At 37.2% G+C, this 18,943-nt stretch overlaps 3 protein-coding genes across 3 annotated transcripts; 2 read left to right on the top strand and 1 right to left on the bottom strand.

Moving 5' to 3' along the window:
* Nucleotides 1–3,945: 3,945 nt before the first annotated feature.
* LOC110417127 (growth-regulating factor 1-like) lies at nt 3,946–8,300 on the top strand. The gene is made up of 4 exons (XM_021429355.2): nt 3,946–4,747; nt 5,474–5,701; nt 6,432–6,804; nt 7,158–8,300. Exons 1-4 carry the CDS (start codon nt 4,357–4,359, stop codon nt 8,008–8,010), a joined length of 1,845 nt encoding a protein of 614 aa, XP_021285030.1. The 5' UTR covers nt 3,946–4,356; the 3' UTR covers nt 8,011–8,300.
* A 3,310-nt stretch (nt 8,301–11,610) lies between these two features.
* On the bottom strand, nt 11,611–13,755 carry LOC110416597 (ribosomal RNA processing-like protein). The gene has a single exon (XM_021428618.2). It carries the CDS (start codon nt 13,509–13,511, stop codon nt 11,832–11,834), a length of 1,680 nt encoding a protein of 559 aa, XP_021284293.1. The 5' UTR covers nt 13,512–13,755; the 3' UTR covers nt 11,611–11,831.
* A 3,611-nt stretch (nt 13,756–17,366) lies between these two features.
* Nucleotides 17,367–18,709, top strand: LOC110417148 (uncharacterized). The gene is made up of 2 exons (XM_021429380.2): nt 17,367–17,990; nt 18,105–18,709. The coding sequence occupies exons 1-2, from the start codon at nt 17,554–17,556 to the stop codon at nt 18,130–18,132; spliced, it is 465 nt and encodes a 154-aa protein (XP_021285055.1). The 5' UTR covers nt 17,367–17,553; the 3' UTR covers nt 18,133–18,709.
* The last annotated feature ends 234 nt before the right edge of the window (nt 18,710–18,943 follow it).

Below are 18,943 nucleotides of genomic sequence, written 5' to 3'. Positions count from 1 at the left end.
GGACATGAACTTTAATATTGACTGTCTATGAGAAGGACAATGGACATGATCAACTTGTTATACAGTCGGGTTAATTTCCAAGTTTCTATATTACTAAAGCTTTTTGGCCCCTGGGGAGTTAGACAATGAAATACGAGGGAAAAAAAAAGGGACTTTTGGGACCTTTTAACGTTGGATGTATTGTCTGAGTGGCAACCGAACATGAATGTACCAAATTTGTGGGCAAATTCTACAATCACCAGAGGCAGCACGTAAAGCTATGTAAGAAGGAAGAGAATAATTGTTCCTGCCCCGTCCCTCAACTTGTCTTCCTAATTTCAACCTTGAAAAGGATGCTTCAAAAGCATGCATGCATGCCCTTGCAAAGGCATCGTTTTCTTTCCAACCTTTTTTTATCTTCCTTCTCTTAGATTCCTTTTTTTGTTTCCCCCTCATCTTTCTCCTTCAATATCCCTTTTATCATTTCTTTTGAATTTCCCAGTTGAATACAACTTTTTCCTACTTGTTTTGTTTTTCTTTTCTTTTAATCAAACTCGATGAAATAAATGGGTGCAGGAACACTACATACATGTAGACTTATTTTTGACGTGAAAGAAATGAAGTTTTGCAGGCAATTAGCCAATCGAGCTCAGCTTTTCTTTTCCACTGACCATGAATTTCGCTTTGATTTTAGTTTTCACCAGAGGCAAAGTTATGTGCGATCTGCAGTAACATGGCCCCCATTTGGATACGATCTTTCAACTTGCTATAGATAGAAAATCTTCTGAGAATTTTCCACTGTGCATGTTAGCATTTCTGGTTTATGTACAATATCACAAACTATTTCAAAATTAAAAAAGAAGAAAAATATGGGTACACAGATCACTTCCAGCCAATTATGAGAGTTTCAACTTGACCAGTTGAATGAACGTTTATAAATTTTCTTAGACAATGTCACCAATTCAGTGCACTGGAAGTCAAGTACTTGATTGAAATGTAGTGTTTCAAGATCAAAACAAAAGCTAGGTAAGATGAAAATTTGTTCAGAGTTGGCAGGAACCTACAGCATTTATTTGGGAGTGCATCAAACAACAACTACAATGGTGGCAAACAATAATGCAAAAACGCGTACAAAAACAGTTTTAATAATTTGAATTTCAGAACAACTCATTTGTCTCCGTCCATTAACATAGAACCATTGATTTAATACCAAGAAGCTGCCATGCCCATCTTGGTTGCAGCATGAAATGTTCATTTTTACCTCTCAAGTGATGCAACATAACATATAGGTGAAATTCAATCATGGTTTTACACTCCTGAGGTTTAAATTTCTTTTGCTTGTCGTATGGAAAAGAAACATTAATCTGATCCGATTCTTGGGTTAGAATTGAAAATTTTATATATTTTTTGGTTACAAATCTTTAAATTTTGCCTTTTGGATATATGTTATCTATCACGTCAGTGTCAATTTGTGTTAGGCTTTAACAATTAATGGGATATTAAAGGATGTTTCCTCTGGAGTTTCAAGAGCAGCTCATCGTGGGGCCTTTTAGTATTAGATGCAAGCTTGAAACTAGCTACATGCTAGGTAGAAGCCGTCACCACAACATGTGTTCGCCATAGGGAGGAAAGAATTCAATTCGTTTTCTGTTTTCGATGATCGAATATATATATGCGAAGATCGATGTGCAAGTTTAATTTGTGCACGTACATTTTCTTTTATTTATATATTATTATTATTATTTGATCTTTTATACAATTTACATAGATAAGCTTTAGGATTCTTTAGTTATTTCAAATCTATGGTGAATAGTTTGTTCAAGAGCAAAGGACAATTATTTTGTTCGATTCCATAAAAGTTATGCAGTCTAGGTTATCGTCAACAAGTAAAATTATTACTGTTACTTTTATCAAAAGGTTACTTGATAATTATATTTAGAGCTTTTTGGATATCTATAAATATGTGCTTATATTGAAGTCTACGAAAAAATTTGAGAGTGTAAAGGTGTTTTGGAAATGTGAAATTATGAGAGAAATTAAAAACAGTTAGTGATTGTAAGTTGGAAAATTTGTTGACAAAAGATTAAGAAAATTTGTTCAAGATTAAAGAAAAATTATATTCTATAACTCCTTAAACGTGACGCAATTAATCTTAACAAACAAGATTATTACTAATATCTTTACTAAAAGGTTACTTGGTTAGATAGGTATTGTTAAGTTGAAAGTCCACGTTTTAAAACAAGTGTACGAAAAAGTTCTTGATATGTAATGAGTTAGGTATGTGAAATTAACAATTTGTGATTGAAATCTTCCAAGACAGTAAAAGTTTCACTATGGTTAGAGAAATAAATCTAGATCTGATTAATGTTGTGAACATGTTTGTGGGTTTTATTTTATTTTTTCTTGTTCATGTGGCAATTTCAATTTCGGCATTTATGATGGTGATACAACTTCAGTTTGGTTAGCTACGAAATTACTAGAAGTGAAACAGCAGTGAAGGAAAATAATGCACAGCTATAAAATGCTTGTGAAATATAACCCTGTCAAGCGATGAATGAAACCATTTCAAGTCAAACAGAAGGAATTGGACGAAACCCAGATTTTTTAGGTTGAGGAAATTATTAATGATTGAATGTTTGTAAGGCAACAAATCTCCGGACATCATAACTCTGGACATGTTATTGCAAACGAAATCCTCCGTTCACTGTTTACATTCACATCTGCTAAAGATTATGAGTTCGAAACTGGTCTGGCTATTCTCTCCCATAAGAAATGAATGACGAATAAAATTTAATGAACGAACACCTAATATGACTGCCGAAAATAAAAAATGCTTGTCTTTTTCAATCAAATCAAAAGGCATTAATCCAAGTTATTACCAAGCTGCAAGTCGTTTTGTTCAATGTGTTTATAAATTTCACCCACAGGTTATTGGATCCTTACTGGAATCAATAATTATTGAACAGGATGAACTCGAAGTGTTGTCCTGAACGATTAAAACTCTCAGCAGGAGGATGTCTTAATGGCGGTTATTTATTGTATTTACCTAAAGAGTACAGGTTATTTATGGGTAGCTAGCATCGGCTCTTGGCTCGTTGTTGAAAACAGAGTCCTGTTTTTCTAACTTTACCGCATGGAGTACAGCATCAGCTTGTGAGAACATGTACCTTTTTCCAGCTTTCCATGTTATACCTCTACCGATACAGACACACTGATGATAAAGAATTTTTATGCGCATACCCTTCAATATGTACACCAATTTTAAAAGATATACGTAGCATTCAGACTCTTTAATCAATCAAGTTGAACTAATTTTGGTCAGGTTTACTAAGTCAGCTCGAAACGTTCAATCAAGTCTTAAATGTCCAAGAAAGAGAACCTACATGGTATAATGTTTTCATCTTTTGGTGTGTAGAAATTTAAGAGGGATGTCCAGAGAGTATGAACAGAAGGGGAAGGGGTTGAGAGTAGGACAGAAGGAGGGTAGAATTTTTAGTGGCGACTGTCACGTGGCAATGCATCTTTGTACATGACTTCATGCAGCCCACCACTTCTTGGCCTTTTAGCTTTAAGATGAGAGAGAAAACAAAGGAAAAGTGAATGAAACCGCTAGCGGACTTTGCAAGGCAAGTAGGCAACTAAGCTGTAAGCTACAGAGAAAATAAAGAAATCTTGTTTCTTTTTTTACAGTTCCACATCCTTCTAGCTCAACGACCTAACAGCATATGAAAAGAAGGGCTACTCAAAACTCAAAAAAGTCCTGAAAGGCGAACTGAGAAATTGTCAAAGATTGCATATCGGGTGACTTGAAATGACAGATACACCCTTCCTGTATCTGTGAAAGAACTTTATGTCTCTTAGTAAATTGTTTGACTTTCGGAGGAGGATTTGGTAAATCTAAGCACTCTAACGTGAGGAAATTATGAAGCTAAGTTAACGTGTTAGAGGGATCTTGGCTAACACTTTGAGGGGGAAAAAGCTATCGTTGCTTAAGCCATGGGGTGGCCTCTTCCTACTCCTGAGGTTTTCTTATCATGTTAAAGAAAAAAAAAAGGCAGCTTTTTTTTTGTTAGTATGTCTGAGAGATATATATAAGAGCGGTATTTAGTACTAGTTTGTCCAGTTAGTGTTCTCATTGCCTCTCTCTCTCTCTCTCTCTCTCTTCGTCTCTCCAATTATTTTATCTTTTTACTCAAATATCAAATCTTTGAAAGGAAACTAGTCTGGTTTGAGTCCGAGCTAAACTTAACCATAGCGCCTAATACTTAAAATGAACCTCTTTGCCTCCTTCCAAGCTCCTGTCTTTAGTACTAGTAATAACCCAATGCTTCCTTTCTCGAGTGTAGAGTTGTGGTAGGTTGTAGTGAGTTTTTCTATATGGATTTTGGGGTGGTGGGTTTAGAGGGGTTTGTGGGTTCAGAGACTACAACTACTGGTCTTGCTTCTCTTGCTTCAGATCCTGAGACAAAGCAGAAGTGGTACGGATCTGGGTTCCTCAAGCAAGAAAGATCTGGCAATAATGAAGATGACTGGAGGAGTTCTAAACTGGCCAAAATTGATGATTTTTCAGCCTCCAAAGCAATGCTGCTCCAGCAGAGAAATACTTTATTGAGATCTAATACTTCTATCTTCTCTGACGGACAACAACAGCAGCAAATGCTGAGCTTTTCTGCTCCCAAATCAGAAGCTCTTTCAGTGGATAGGAGCTCCCAAAATGTCACATTTCCTTACTTTCACCTCACATCACCTGCTTATACTAGAAATACAGGTATACATATTAAAGCAATGCTAAGGTTCTTATAATGTTGCCTATGCAACATCATTTGAGGAAATGAATGGAGAAAATGGCCGTTGCCCTGTTGGTTAATGCATGCTTGTGAGTTGTTGCAAAGATTAGACATGTTTTGTTATTGGTTCTCTGGTTTGATTCCATGGTTCTGCTGAAGGGTCTTTTCATGGAAATCCTGGAGTGGTCTTTGTTTTAAGTCTTGTCAATAAAAAGTGAGGCTTTTCTATTTTTCCTCTGCTTAAAAAATCATCTTCTTGTTATTGGAGAGAAATATTTTTGGTACTAAATCAAACAGTAACTAGAGGAAACAGAAGAAGAAAAACATGTACACGACCGGAAAGAAGAGTATAGTAAAGAGTGAGAGAGCCAAAAAGGTTCCATCCTTGATTGTTTTTGGGTTGTTTCTTTTATGTTGTTTTTACCTTTTCTATCTTCCTTTTGTGTTCTGTTTTCTTGTTGTATCAAAGACAACAAATCCTTGACTCTTGTAGCCTCCTTAAATGTTGAAGACAAGTTATGATTTCTGGGTTACCTGCCAGACGTCTTTCTATATCCTTTTTTTTTTCCTTTTACACCAGAGTACAAACTAAAAACCTTTTTATTTCCACTATGCTGCTGTGAAGGCCTTTTAAATTTGGCTTTTCTGCCTTCATATTGTTCCTTCCAATCTTTTTTTAGCCCTATTTTTATTTGTTTTTGTTTCAGGCTACAACACTGGAGGATTTAATGGTGCAAACATGCATGGGGTGTTAGCAGGAGCTAGAGGACCATTCACTCCATCTCAATGGATGGAGCTGGAACACCAGGCTTTGATCTACAAATACATAACTGCAAATGTTCCTATTCCATCTAATCTTCTCATTCCTATAAGAAAAGCCCTTGATTCTGCTGATTTCTCTAGCTTTTCTGGTGGACTCCTTCGACCCAATACATGTAAGTTCTGTCTCTTGTTAGAGAAACAAGAAAAGCAAGCTTTATTTCATTTTAAAATGTCCACATAATTTCCATGTTTGATGCAAAAGTTGCAGCAAATTTTTCTTCACTCTCTCTCAGAAAGATTTGGGTAGGGGAATGGGGGCACCAACTAGTGCTGCACTTTACTTTCTATTCTTCTGCTGAGAAAATGCTGTAATTTTCCTCCCTTATCTTATTGGGCAAGAAGTACTTTCTCGGTTTTCTTTTTATCTATTTTTTCTTTAACTCTGAACACAGGCTAAAAGAAGAAGCAAACTGTTGAGCTAAGTGAAAATGCAAATGCAATAAGCGCGCGTTACTTGACTTGCTTCATAATCTGTTTCAATCAAAAGCATCACTGTCACGGCACTTAAAATTTCAACTATTGCACATTGCCACATTTGTTTTGGTCCCCATAAGCGACAAGGCAACTTCTCCCGGCCTTTTTAAAGTTAAAACAATGTGTTTACATATATCAAGGTAAAATTCGTAAAAGGTTCTTCCAATAAGGCAGAAAGTTAAAAAAAAAAAACTATGTACCGAACATGGATCAGCTAACAAAAAAGGGCACCGGCAAGCAAGCTTAGGCCAGCATCTTCCACTGAAAACTTGGGTACATTTGTTTTGTAGTTAGATTTTGGAATATGTTTTGTTAGTGTGTTACATTGACATGGGTGTTTCATTGTTTTGTTTTGTGATGTTCCAAAAGTGGGATGGGGAACTTTTCATCTGGGGTTCTCAAATAACACCGATCCAGAGCCAGGACGGTGTCGTAGAACAGATGGAAAGAAGTGGCGGTGCTCTAGAGATGCGGTTGCCGACCAGAAATATTGTGAGCGGCATATGAACAGGGGCCGCCATCGTTCAAGAAAGCCTGTGGAAGGTCAATCTGGCCACTCCGCCGCAGCCACCACCGTCACTACCACCAAGCTGATGCCCACGGTCTCATCCTCTTCCGCATCGGTGGTAGGGCCAGCCAGTGGCGGCGGCGAGTCCAACAGCCTCGCCATTGCACAGCAGCACTTCAAAAATTTGCAGCCTGGTGGTGCATCTAATCTTTCTGCGGCAGCCCCACTGAACAGGTGATAGCATTATCCACGTAGCATTTATTCCTTGTTTGTAAGCTGCGGTTGATAACATTTAGCTTGATGTGGTAGGCTGCTGCTATCTGCACATTGTTTACCCCTATCTTGCATTGCTTTATGAAGAATAATAGTGGAATCTACTTATCTTCTGCATTCCTGACAGTGACTGCTCTGATTTTGTTGTTAGCAAAGGTTCCTTCTTTTAAAAAGATTGTTTTATACCTGTTACTGAAACTTGTTTTTACAAGTAATGCGATGAGTATTGGAGAATCAACATTTGTGTAAAACTTGGCTGTTACTATAATTGTACTCTCATATTTTGGCTAGTCATTGATGGATTGCTCTTGCAGGTTGCTTCTGAACAAAGACACCGTGGGTGAAAGAATGCATGATACTGCACCGGGACTCTCCATGATATCTCCCACCGGTGACCTAAAATCTAAAGAAAGTCCTTTCTTGATTCCGAAGCAGCAGATCTCATATGAGGACAACTCAAGAAATGAGTTTGGAGTTGTTTCCTCTGACTCACTCCTTAACCCTTCCCATAAAAGCTCTTCCCTGATTAAGTGCAGAAATTTCGGTTCTTCTCATGATCTTACTAGTCAAGACACTGAATCCCAGCATTCCCTTCGCCAGTTCATGGATGACTGGCCTAAAAGCCAGTCTGATCGCTCAGCCATTTCCTGGCCCGAAGTTGATGTTCAATCGGACAGGACTCAACTTTCCATATCCATACCTATGGCTGCCTCAGATTTCATGTCCTCCACTTCCTCTCCAAACAATGAAAAAGTAACTCTGTCGCCTCTCAGATTATCACGTGAATTTGACCCAATACACATGGGATTGGGAGTGGGCAGTGTTATTAATGAACCAAACCAGAGGCAAGCAAATTGGATTCCTATCACCTGGGAGACTTCCATGGGTGGTCCTCTTGGTGAGGTACTGCACAGTACTAACAGCAGCACAGCAGACTGCAAGAACTCGTCAGCACTTAACCTTATGACTGAGGGCTGGGATAATAGCCCTCGGTTAGGATCATCTCCTACCGGGGTCTTACAAAAGACTACCTTTGGCTCTCTTTCTAATAGCAGTGCAGGGAGCAGCCCTAGAGCAGAGAATAACAAGACTCATGAAGGCGCTAGCCTTTGCAATGACCTCCTTGGTTCAACCCTTGTCCATTCTTCCTCTTTACCTGCTTTGTAACCACTTTTCCTACCGACAAGTCCCTAGGTTGTGGAAGAAGAAGAAGAATGAAATAGAAGCATGAATTTTATGTCTGACAAACATGGAACAATTAGTTATGAAAGCTTAAATTAGTATGTTTATCTCTTTGTTTTTTGTAATTTGTACTTGTTAGCCGTGGTTTGTTCCTAAAGATTAGAGATTAGACTTATTATAAGGAGCTAGGCAAAGGCAGTTTGTCTAAAATCGTGGAAGTATGGTTGGATACCAAAATTTTGATTTTCAGCTTTACATGCACATGTTTTGTTTGACTTGAGTTGGCAACATAGTTTGTTGGTGAGCATGGCGGTTGGTTGGTGAGTATGGCAGCGGATAGGTCGTTTGTACCACTCTGGACAGGGTTACAAGTTCAATATACAGTGAACTTGGAATTTTTTGAGTTTAACTAAAGGTAAGAACAGTCAAGTTCTGTTCGGTCAAGCAGAAAGACAGAAGGCAACTCAACTATAAAGTGTCTTTTTCCATGTCTTCCATAAGAACATAATCTGTATTCCACCATTCAGAGCTACAAGCCTGGCCCCGTGGCTTAAGTATGTCTCCTCGGGCAATTTGCCTAGCAGAAGGTACTCATTTCCTGGGTTATCTTGTCATGGAAATCGAAACCCTTTTAAGTCAAAACTTAGCAACAATATTGAAATGTTACTTTCCTTTGGGTTACCTATCCAAGTATCCAACAGTGGTCTGCAGAAGGTGAGATCCCATAATCATTGTCATTAAACTTCTGGTTATAACCAAATTAAAACCAACCTCTGCACAAAATCAAGTTGAGAAAGGGAAACTTGTCTGCTTCACACGTGTGCTTTTGATGTTGTTTCATAGGAGGTACTGAAAGCTCTTTCTGCATAAGGGTCACATATCAGTTTTCCATCACGGGGTCAATGAACTGTTGTTTGCAAAATACACATTATACAATATGTTAGCAATTCATTAAGATCCAAATTAGGTTATAGTTCTCCACTTGACTTGATTTATTTCAAAGAAACAAAATTTGCAACAGTACTGGATAGAAAGGATCAAGCTTTCCCTCACCCATTTACTCAAATAACCTAACCAGTCATTCTCCTTTATTTGTCTCATGATTTCAAAGATTACAAGTTTGCCTCACACAATAATAGGAAATATTCATGGAAAACGATCCTAAGAGAGCACAAACATTGAATCCCACCTCTCATAGATGAAACATGAAAGATATGTTCCTTTTGTCAATGATACAAAAATTTATACCATTCCTTGACAACACATAGGTTTTCTAATTCTGCAAGGAAAACAAAGGCCACATTGAGCCAGGCACCATATTGTGGTAGGAAATTCATTTATTTTCCTGTAATTTTCACCAGTCTATAATAAGTATCAAGTCTGGTTCACCCACCGACAGAGTTGAAGCTCAACTGCTCAAGCTATTATTTATTTGTCTCAGACAAGAATGGGAGGTGTTCATGGAAAATGATCATAAAGAACACAAGATACAAGCATTAAAATGCAACCTTTCATAGAAGATAATATTCCTTTTGTCTGTAATACAAAAAATGATGCCATTCCTTGGCAATGCATAGGTTTTTTTCCAAAGGAAATAAACGCAACACTGAGCCAGGCTCTAGATTTTATTAGGAAATTCATTTGATTTGCTGCATTTTTCACCAGTGTACGATAAGAAGTCTGGTTCACCCAACTACAGAGCTGAAGCTGAACTGCTGGTAGCAACAAAAGGCACATGTAAAACCAGTGCCCAGAACATTAAAAATCTTCTTACCTAACTTATTGATTACTATCATTAAGGATCACCTGAGTTGTCAGAAAAGCATATGAAATTCCAAACCAAACAACTAAAAATGGAGGCGTGCCTAATCCTCGCCACTGGCATTGCTCTTGTTGTCTGATCAGTGCTTTAAACACCATCAAAATTGTTTCCAAGGAGCTGCTAATTACTATCACAAAGCATATTAGGGAAATGCTTTGTGCAGATCATGCACCCAACTCCTTCTGAAAACATACAATCAAACATTTGTTGTTCCTTAAAAATTTGTAAACTAGCTTTATATCTGGGGCTGACAGTCTAAATAAATTCAAAAAAAAAAAATCACTTTTCCTCCTTTCTAGTGACATGGGCCATCTAGTTCTCATGATCCTAATCATACAAATTCAATTGACCGGAACTCGCTGATGTGAATACTGAATAGGTTCTTAAGAATCAGTAGATGAAAGGCACCATTACCCATATTTTTCAAGAATGAAAAGTTTCACCCCACAGTCTGATGTTATACATGAATTGAAAAGGACACCCCACCGGTTTCCATTTTCAAATAGTTAAGAACCAAAATTCCACAGCCTCGTTGAGGGTAGGTCTTCTTAGATGAATCAGAAAAAATAGAGCCCATGGAATGGTAATAATTTTCATGTATCAAATGAATAAATAGAAGAGTAGAATATCGGTGCTTGTATTCTGTGGGTGTAAATTCTTTGGCGGTAGCATTCAGTCCTATTCGACTTTTACCTTAAACTTTAATACTTAGAGAAACCATAATGTTAACTATAACAACAGAATCATAGATGTCTAGTACTAGTAGTGTATAAATGAATTGAAAGAAAAGTGAGCAGAGAGGCTGTAGACCTGTTGGGCGCTGTTAAAGCTTTGATTAGTTAGCCTTGAAAGCCCTCCTTAACTTAGCCTCTTAACGGGCTTAGCAGAGAAGAAGCAAATTTATGCCATCGGGTTCTATTTTCTCATGGTTTATTAGACTCGTCTGGTTATCGAGAAGGAAAATTTTGAAAAAAGAAACAGAAAGTTGCGGATGTCACATTGTCTGGATATTCGTTTTGCCTCTGGAACAGTCGGATCCATCATCACAGATTCACAGGTATTGAACATAATATTGGTTCATTTTGCAAATGGATGAGGCCCATGGCCCCATGGCGCCCAGGTTGCAAAGCGACAACCACGTGCAGCGGGCTTGGCAATAATGCGATGGGCCACCGTCGATTATCAGCATGGGGGTTTAGAAACCGCTTACCACTATCATATTTAACTATTAAGCAACATGCCGCTTGTACCAGGGAATGATATTGAACTCCAAAACCAAGGTGTAGGTGTTTGCCCTTTCATAGTTTAAACATCTTCGTCACACGTTTACAGATGGGCATGGACATATCACTTACTACCTTGTTTTTTTGGCCAAGCATTAGAGGTACTCCAATCAGACTTTGATCACAATTCAAAATTACCGTTCAGAATAGAAGAGTCGACTTTCAATTAGAATTAAATCCTACGGTATGAACGAGTGAAAATGGAGACAACATAAATACGAATAGGAAATAGAAATTGACCAATGATGATACAGGATGGACCAGGAAAGGTTACATGCCCTAAAAATGGGCGAAGGGTTACAAATTTTTAGCAATGAGAATGCATAGGCACAATGAATAGCTCAATCTCAAAATTAGTCTAATAATATCCCAAAAATAAGAGAAGCATAAAAGGAACAGAAATGCTAGAAAATTTGAGGAGCAAAGAAATAAAACTATCAATCCAGTATCACTAACTCATCCATCAGAAAGCAAAGAATATAATTCAACCCAAGGTCTGTCTTTCACTCATGGATAAATTACCTTGTCATCACAATCAACTTCACAATTCAAAGACCAAAAGGTCTAGAAAGTAAAAGACCATATGTGAGCAAAAGTTTAAACTGTAACAAGACAACAAATACCAAATTTCTGAAAAATTTTGACGACTAAGCATGTTAAATTTTTTTCCATGAAAGAACAAACTCACAAAACAAACTCTGCTAAGAGGACACAGATTTCAACTTCTTTGTGCGTTTGACAAGAGGGTACATGCTCTTTATTACCTTTCGGGCCTTCTTTACAGATTTAGCTTTCTTTACCTTCTTAGTCAAAGGAGGCACTTCCCTTATGGGACCTGGAGGTATCCCTTTCTTAAGTGCACTTCCTCTAGGAGTAACAGAGGGCGGTAATCTCAAACTCTGGGGAGGTAAAGGGCTGTGAGGCTTCCAAACCAAGTTGTTTTTCATTGAGAATCTTACCCTTTTTGTGCTCTTCTCACCAGTTTTTGCAGTTCCACCACCTTCACCATCTCCTTGATTGGTTAGCTCCCCATTCTGAGATTTTTGCTCATCCACACTCTTTACTCTCTTTCTCTTCTTGGAGACAGCACCATTCACTTTTGGCAAATCACAGGCACTAGCAACATCACCATCCAAGCCCACTTCTGCAGCAACCTTCTCAAACTGCAGCTGAAGGTTCGAAATCACTGATTCAGTAAAGGTTATCGAATGTCCATCACCATTCTGCTCAATACTAGAATTGACACTTTGTGCAGGTACCATAACATCGTTCTCCTGATCTGCAGGGCTACATTCAGCATTCTTGCACTTCTTAGTCTTTGTACCACTGCCCCGAGTCGCCTTTTTGGCCTTCTTGCTCTTCTTCAATGCCTTCCTGGCAGAACCATTAGCATTAACTTCAGCCGGCTCAGAAACACCATCAGAACCATCCACTTCTGTCTCACTAGCAATACGTATCAATTCTGGCACCTCATCTTCTTCACCTCCTTCATTAGGCTCAGGAATCGAAATATCAATACCCAACAGCGTCAAATCCTTCTCCAACTTCAAGAATTCCTCATGTAACCCTAACACCACCTTCCTATTTCCCTGACAGCAATCTGCTGAAGAACCCAAGTCGTAAAACTTTGTAGAGAATCCCATCAGCAAACTAATAGTCCCCAACACAACCAAGTCTTCACCTTCATCGACCTCATCCCCAGACCTCCTAAGTTCTAAGAATCTCCTCCCCATTTTAACAAACACATCAAACACATTACTTCTAATCTTTCCAACCAAAACCTTATCACCAACTTTCCCCATAATTCCAACAAATGGCTCCAACAAAACCTCAACGACCTCTTTCTTTACCGGAAGAAACGGCCTAATTTCTTCTAGAAAAATTGAAGCAATGTGATAATTAACGCCATTCCCTTGAAACTTATCATCAGCTAAAAAGGTTCCATCAATTAAAACCCTAATCGAACGACGCGTAAAATCCAAATCCCACGACCATTTCTTCAACATAACAAAAAAGCAATTCAAAAACCTACGAATTAAGAGGTAAAACTTGTCTAACCTTAGCTTGTCAATCCCAGTCCACTCGCGACGCATAGTAAGAAGAAAAACAGAAAAATATTGGAGAGATAGACCGGGTTCGAGCTTGGGGAGAACCGAGGACAGCTTTTCAATGAGATCGGACTGAGAGGGGAGCTTATCGGCATGCCAAACGCAATAGAAGAGACCTTTCCAGAGTCTCTTCATCTCCTCATCGGAGACTTCGGCCTGTGAAGGAAGCCACGTGTTGAGGAGAGACCGTACGGCTCTGTCTCGGGTCGACTTGTCGCATGCAGCTAGTTGCTTTATCAGCGTCGGGCCTTCTCCGGCTCCGGATCCGGCCATGTTCACCCGGTTCAATTAAGAATTACAAGAGATTAAATAAATGGATTTAAAGAAAAAGAAATTGTGTGAAATTATTAAGAAACTAATAGGAGAGGAAGTCGTCGGAGTTGGAGGTTTCGTTCTCTTTTTGCTGTTAAAGAGGAGCAGAGCTGTGGAGTGTGGAGGTAAATGAAAAAACCTAGGGGTAGTTTTGGAAAAGAATACCTAAACGGCTAAACGGGGGACATGGGAATGAAGGAGAAGGGGAAAGGACTTGTTCCCTTTTCATTTGCGTTGGGCGCGATAATCCGGATCCTCTCCGGGTTATTAATGGTTCATTCGGGTATTTTTAAAATCTATTTCAGGCCAATCTAAGCAGGCGTTTAATGGATGTAGCCCATAACCTTTGTAATGCCTAACACTTCTCTTTCTTTAAGCCATAGGCCCCTTGTTTCAAGTAATAAAAGATGGGCTACTCAAATTCAGTTTACTACACAATTGTTTATATTTGCTTTAAACTTAATTAATTAGGTGAAAGAATATTCATTTGGTCCTAAGTCTACAAATCTTGGTTGTTTACCAAATACTATTACTAATAATTCCACTTTTCTTTCATATGGCTGCTGCTACATTATCATCTCATATTTTGTACACTAAATCACACATCAGCTCTTGTACTAGTATATATAATACGATTGCTTGTGGTATTTGCATTTTATGGTGATCAACCCTCTCCAAATTTCTTAATTTTCTGTAAGCAAAGAATATATTATAAGTTGAAAATTCGTTTTGGGTATTAGAAGTACATAATAATTGGATGACAACATGTTCGGTTTACCGACAAAGAAATTGGATGGTGACATGATAATGAAAATCTGAGATTTAATAATTTTAAGAAAGAAAAAAGATCATGTGTATTTTTTTATTGTCATATGTTTTGAAAAGCCCACTTTTAAAACATCTTCAAAACCTGCAAGATAGTTCAAAAAATTGTTAAAATTTTTCCTTTGAAAGATGGCATGTATATTTTGGGTTTATGAAAATTGGGTTCGTGTTGATAGAGTTTAAATAGAATTAAAAGAATTGATAAAATTGACTTTTAAAACAAATCTTTTAATAAATGTTATTTTTAAAATTTATTATTTCACTCCACCACTCAATATGCCAAGAGAATAATGAAAATAGTCTTAAAAATACAATGAAATTAATGTCTAATTTTATTTTACATTTTACGAAAGTAAACCACTAAATACATCTGTATGTTTGCAAAGTTATTCGAGTCTTTTTTTTTTTGCAGTAAGTAAATTATAAAGAACTTAGACGCTTTTGTAGTTAATGAAAATTTAAGAGTTTATGCTAATTTTCAGAATACAATACTTTTCTTGTTCTTAATTTTTTGACTCTTGATTTGTTTTTATTTTGATTTGTCAAAATGATTAACAACAAATACTTTAGATAGATTTGCAAGTGTTTCTTCCTATACATAACTCTTTCATCAAAATATTTTTATCTTAAGTATATTTTTACGTTTTACAAGACATAACTTTTAAATAAAAATATTATTTCAATAGTCACTTAATGAAAGAATAATTATTCATTTTATAAGGCCTATGTAAACTACAATATGAAAAAAAAAAAACCTTTCATATTACTTTATGAAAGAACAACCACTTATTCTATAAGATGGAACTTTTGAACTTCAACATAAAAAGATAATTTTTCACGTCTAAACTTTTTATTTGTGGTATTTTTTTAATTATTTCGTAATTTTTGAATTAAAAAAACTTTTCATATTAAAAAATAATTTTTTTATTTTAAAAATACACCAACAAATTGAAATGCTTTAAGTTAATAAATATTTAGATCGTAGCATTATATATTTATAGACCAACTCTAATCAGTGATAAACAAAGGAAATAAGAAATCATTTATGCTAAAGTCAAGCACATTTTTACCGTATGTAGTTGCCGGTTTTAAAAGCAAAGAGGACGGAGAGACAGAAAGAGATGGGTGTTAAGATTGCCAAATATAGTTTTTGTCATTGTCAAAATGGTAGGGAAATGAATGCCAATACCCATCTTTATTTTAATCAACAGGCCCCCTCCTTGTCAAGGTATGGAACAAAGGTTAACCAGAGAGGAATGTAGCAACTTACACGTTATAATATATATTTCATGGGGCCAATATGGAAATCTTAATCAAGATCCTTGTGTTAGTTGCCATGTACATAAAAATTAATCTGTATACTAAGAATGGTAAAACCAGAAGTGGCAGTGTTAGCGGAGATGCTGCTGTCAAAGAGATGTTGGTTGCCCCAGCAATCCTTGAGCCAATCGTCTTGATACAGGTCATAGTCTCTCAATGCAAGCCCCTTGCATAGGGCACAAGGCTACGTGATTGTATTATATATGTGCACGAGGGCGCCGTGACGTCCCCTGAATTTGGCCATTTCAAGTTTGTTAGGTTAGCCTTCTAATAAACTTCATTAGCAGCTTTTCTACGTCTCTCCTGACGTAAACCTGTAAGCCGCTAGGCTCCTTTTCTGTAACATAAAAATTTTGTCCACTCTGCTTAATTAGTTTAAAAGCTAACACTCTTTCTGAGGAACATCAGATGTTGAAAGGCATAAAGCAGACGATCAGCACGTATTGAAGGGAGTAGTACTATACCTAACTTAGTATATCTAGATTCCAGACCAACCCCAACATCAAAAGAAAATGAGTCACAACGAGGTTTACTCCCAAGTGAATGTACCCTTTTCATGGGAGCTCAAACCTGGCGTCTCAAAGGTGACACACGAAGAGGGCAGCATTGATTTAAGACATATATCAGTAAATTTACCCCCTCCTCCACGCCTGTCGAAGAGTGCTCGGTTTTGTGTTGATGATTTGCAGGGTGTTCTTCCTCCATGCCAGCTTCAGCCTCTGCCGAGAAGTGCAGCAAAGAAGGGCAATTTCAACAAGCAGGAAGACCCTTTCGTAGCAGCTTATAGGAAATGCAGAGAACACTCCATCAATGGTCAGTTGGGCACTGATAACAAAAATGATGCCTGCAGGACTAGGACTAAGAAGAACATGTGCAATCTCTCATGTAAGTACTCGTGCAGTGTCCGCGGTGATAATGTGGTAAGAGTGTCTCTGTGCTCGAAGGAAAAGCCCAAGGAAGAACGGAAAGAAAAAGACAGAGGCGATGCAAAATTGATTGGACAAAGCGATGTTAAACGCAACCAGGAAGAGCTAAATTAGTCGTGCCTTGTGTGTGTGTGTGTGTGTGTGTGTGTGATTGAATCAGTGAGTCCCATGTCAGATGATTGATCGATGTATGCAATTGGTGTAATGCTGTGGGCATTAATTTTTTGGAATATGGATCTGCAATTATCAAATTACCAGTTGAAAGTGTTGTCTGGATTGTACTGGTTTACAATTTTTAAAGCCAATCCAATATATTTGTCAACTTTTTGTTGCTGTCTGATTGAATTTTAATCTGCCAAAAAGTTATGTTAACCCCACTTGCGAAAAGCAAATTTAAAATTGTCTGGTGGTCCTGCTAGGCTGCTTGCTGTTAGTTCAGCTGAGGTGCAGTACATCAGAGTTGGAGACATTGACTGTGTTAAAACTAGGCTCTAAAAAAGAGCATTAAAGATTAACAAAAACTCTTCCTTTTTTGTTTTCTGCACTAATTTTCAACTTTCAAATCTGTCTTTAGTCTTCGAGATTGAGCCATAATTGCTTATAAAGGCGGCAACGAATGTAGATAAATCAGTCACCACGGTCAATCTTCCTGGTTTTCTCACTTTTCCTTCTAACTTTTTTTTGTCAACTTGTCAACTTTTCTGTGATGTAGACCCATAAGACTTGGTCCTTTATCCGCAACCTTCCCTGGCTTTTCCTTGCAAGTTCTGTTTACAGGGCTAATCTCCACCTTCTTTTCTTCTCGTACATGCTATGATGCAAGGAAGCTATGCAATCATATATTCATAAATCACCTGCTACAAGAAAACCCCTTGCTATAAAAAGCCTAATCAGATCGTTTCTTATCAGAAAATAGCATTAGAAATTAAAAAATGAATCAGAGCATAGTTCACTCCCAAGGGAACGTGCCCTTCTCATGGGAGAACAAGCCAGGGGTTTGCAAGCTAACAAGCCAAGAAGGCTCCAAAGAAGATTACTTTCTGCAAAAGCTGCCGTCACCTCCATATCCACCTGAAAGTGCTAGGATATTGATCCATGGCGTTAAAATTCCTCCTCCTCCTTGTGCCTTTCAGCATCCTTTCAAAACTTCAAGAAGAGGACTTAGGAAGTCTGATGACCCCTTTTTGGCAGCTTACAAGGAGTGCACCAAGAGCACTAGCAAAGGTAAGCTGGCTAAAAGTGATGGCGGGTCTGGTTTGAAGAAGGGCATGTTCAATTTCTCTTGTAAACGATCCTGCAGTGTTAGGAATGATAATTTAGTTAGGATTTCTCAGCTTCCTCTTTCTCGAGACAGTTCAGGTACAATGAGGTGAGAGAAAAATATAAACTGTTTGTGAACTTTGACAGGTTCAACATCCTGGATTGTTTCCATTGTTTGTCTCTTCTTTGTTGTATAAAAAAGCTTGAATTGTATGACTTACAGAAGATCAATTTCTACTTCCATCTGCTAAATACACTTGGATTCTTTTTGCTGGAGCAAACATATTGGATTCAAGGTTGATTGTGAGCTATACAAGACCAGACTCAAGACTCGATGATTGAGAGCTAGCCGGATATTATTTGATCTTCACAAGTCTAGCCGTCCAAGCAATGGCAAGAGGCAAATTGATTAATTTTCTGTCACTCTATAGAATATAACATTGACAAATTTTCTAGCATATCTACCTTTCAGTAGATATATACTCACTACATATATATATATATATATATATATATTTAATTGATTAAATAAATTAAATAACTCCATTTAAAGGTTGAAAGCAATAAGCCAAAAGGGAGGTGACTGCATTGTTGAAACCAAGCACCAACTCCCCAATTCCAAAAGATAATTTTTGGCAAATAGAACATCCAACCTTAGTAAATGGAACAAAAGAAATGTTTGCCGAATAAAAAGTGTATATATATTAAAAATTTCTCTACCCAAATTGATTGAGACAATTAGAGATATATTATTGAAACAATAATGTTATTTAGATTATATTAATAATGAGATAATTGAAATAACGAAAAATATAAATTGATTATAATTTTTTTACCGTACTTACAATCTTATATTATAAATTTATTTTGATTTATATATAAAATTTTATTATATTTATATGTAATAATTTTATCATTAAAATGCAAACAATAATTTATTTTATGCTTAAATTTTTTATTACTCCATGAAAAGTTTGATTATCAACAAAATTAAAATGAGCAAACTCGAAAGAAAAGGTCGGTTTTAGGTGGGATTGTCCGGATCCGACCCGGGAAGAAAAC

The sequence above is a fragment of the Theobroma umbraticum genome, unplaced genomic scaffold (assembly GCF_002168275.2).
Source record: "Theobroma umbraticum cultivar Fairchild unplaced genomic scaffold, ASM216827v3 scaffold_51.0, whole genome shotgun sequence".
In the NCBI taxonomy this organism is placed as follows: Eukaryota; Viridiplantae; Streptophyta; class Magnoliopsida; order Malvales; family Malvaceae; genus Theobroma; species Theobroma umbraticum.
The sequence above is the reverse complement of the archived record's forward strand: the minus strand, read 5'-3'. Positions and strand labels throughout refer to the sequence as shown.

Excerpts from the sequence above, each read along its gene's own strand:
- LOC110417148 (XM_021429380.2), top strand. The coding sequence starts at position 17,554 with ATGAATCAGAGCATAGTTCACTCCCAAGGGAACGTGCCCTTCTCATGG. Across the intron at positions 17,991-18,104 it reads GACAGTTCAGGTACAATGAG|AAGATCAATTTCTACTTCCA; the intron begins GTGAGAGAAAAA and ends TATGACTTACAG.
- LOC110416597 (XM_021428618.2), bottom strand. The coding sequence starts at position 13,511 with ATGGCCGGATCCGGAGCCGGAGAAGGCCCGACGCTGATAAAGCAACTA.
- LOC110417127 (XM_021429355.2), top strand. The coding sequence starts at position 4,357 with ATGGATTTTGGGGTGGTGGGTTTAGAGGGGTTTGTGGGTTCAGAGACT. Across the intron at positions 5,702-6,431 it reads ACTCCTTCGACCCAATACAT|TGGGATGGGGAACTTTTCAT; the intron begins GTAAGTTCTGTC and ends ATGTTCCAAAAG. Across the intron at positions 6,805-7,157 it reads GCGGCAGCCCCACTGAACAG|GTTGCTTCTGAACAAAGACA; the intron begins GTGATAGCATTA and ends TTGCTCTTGCAG.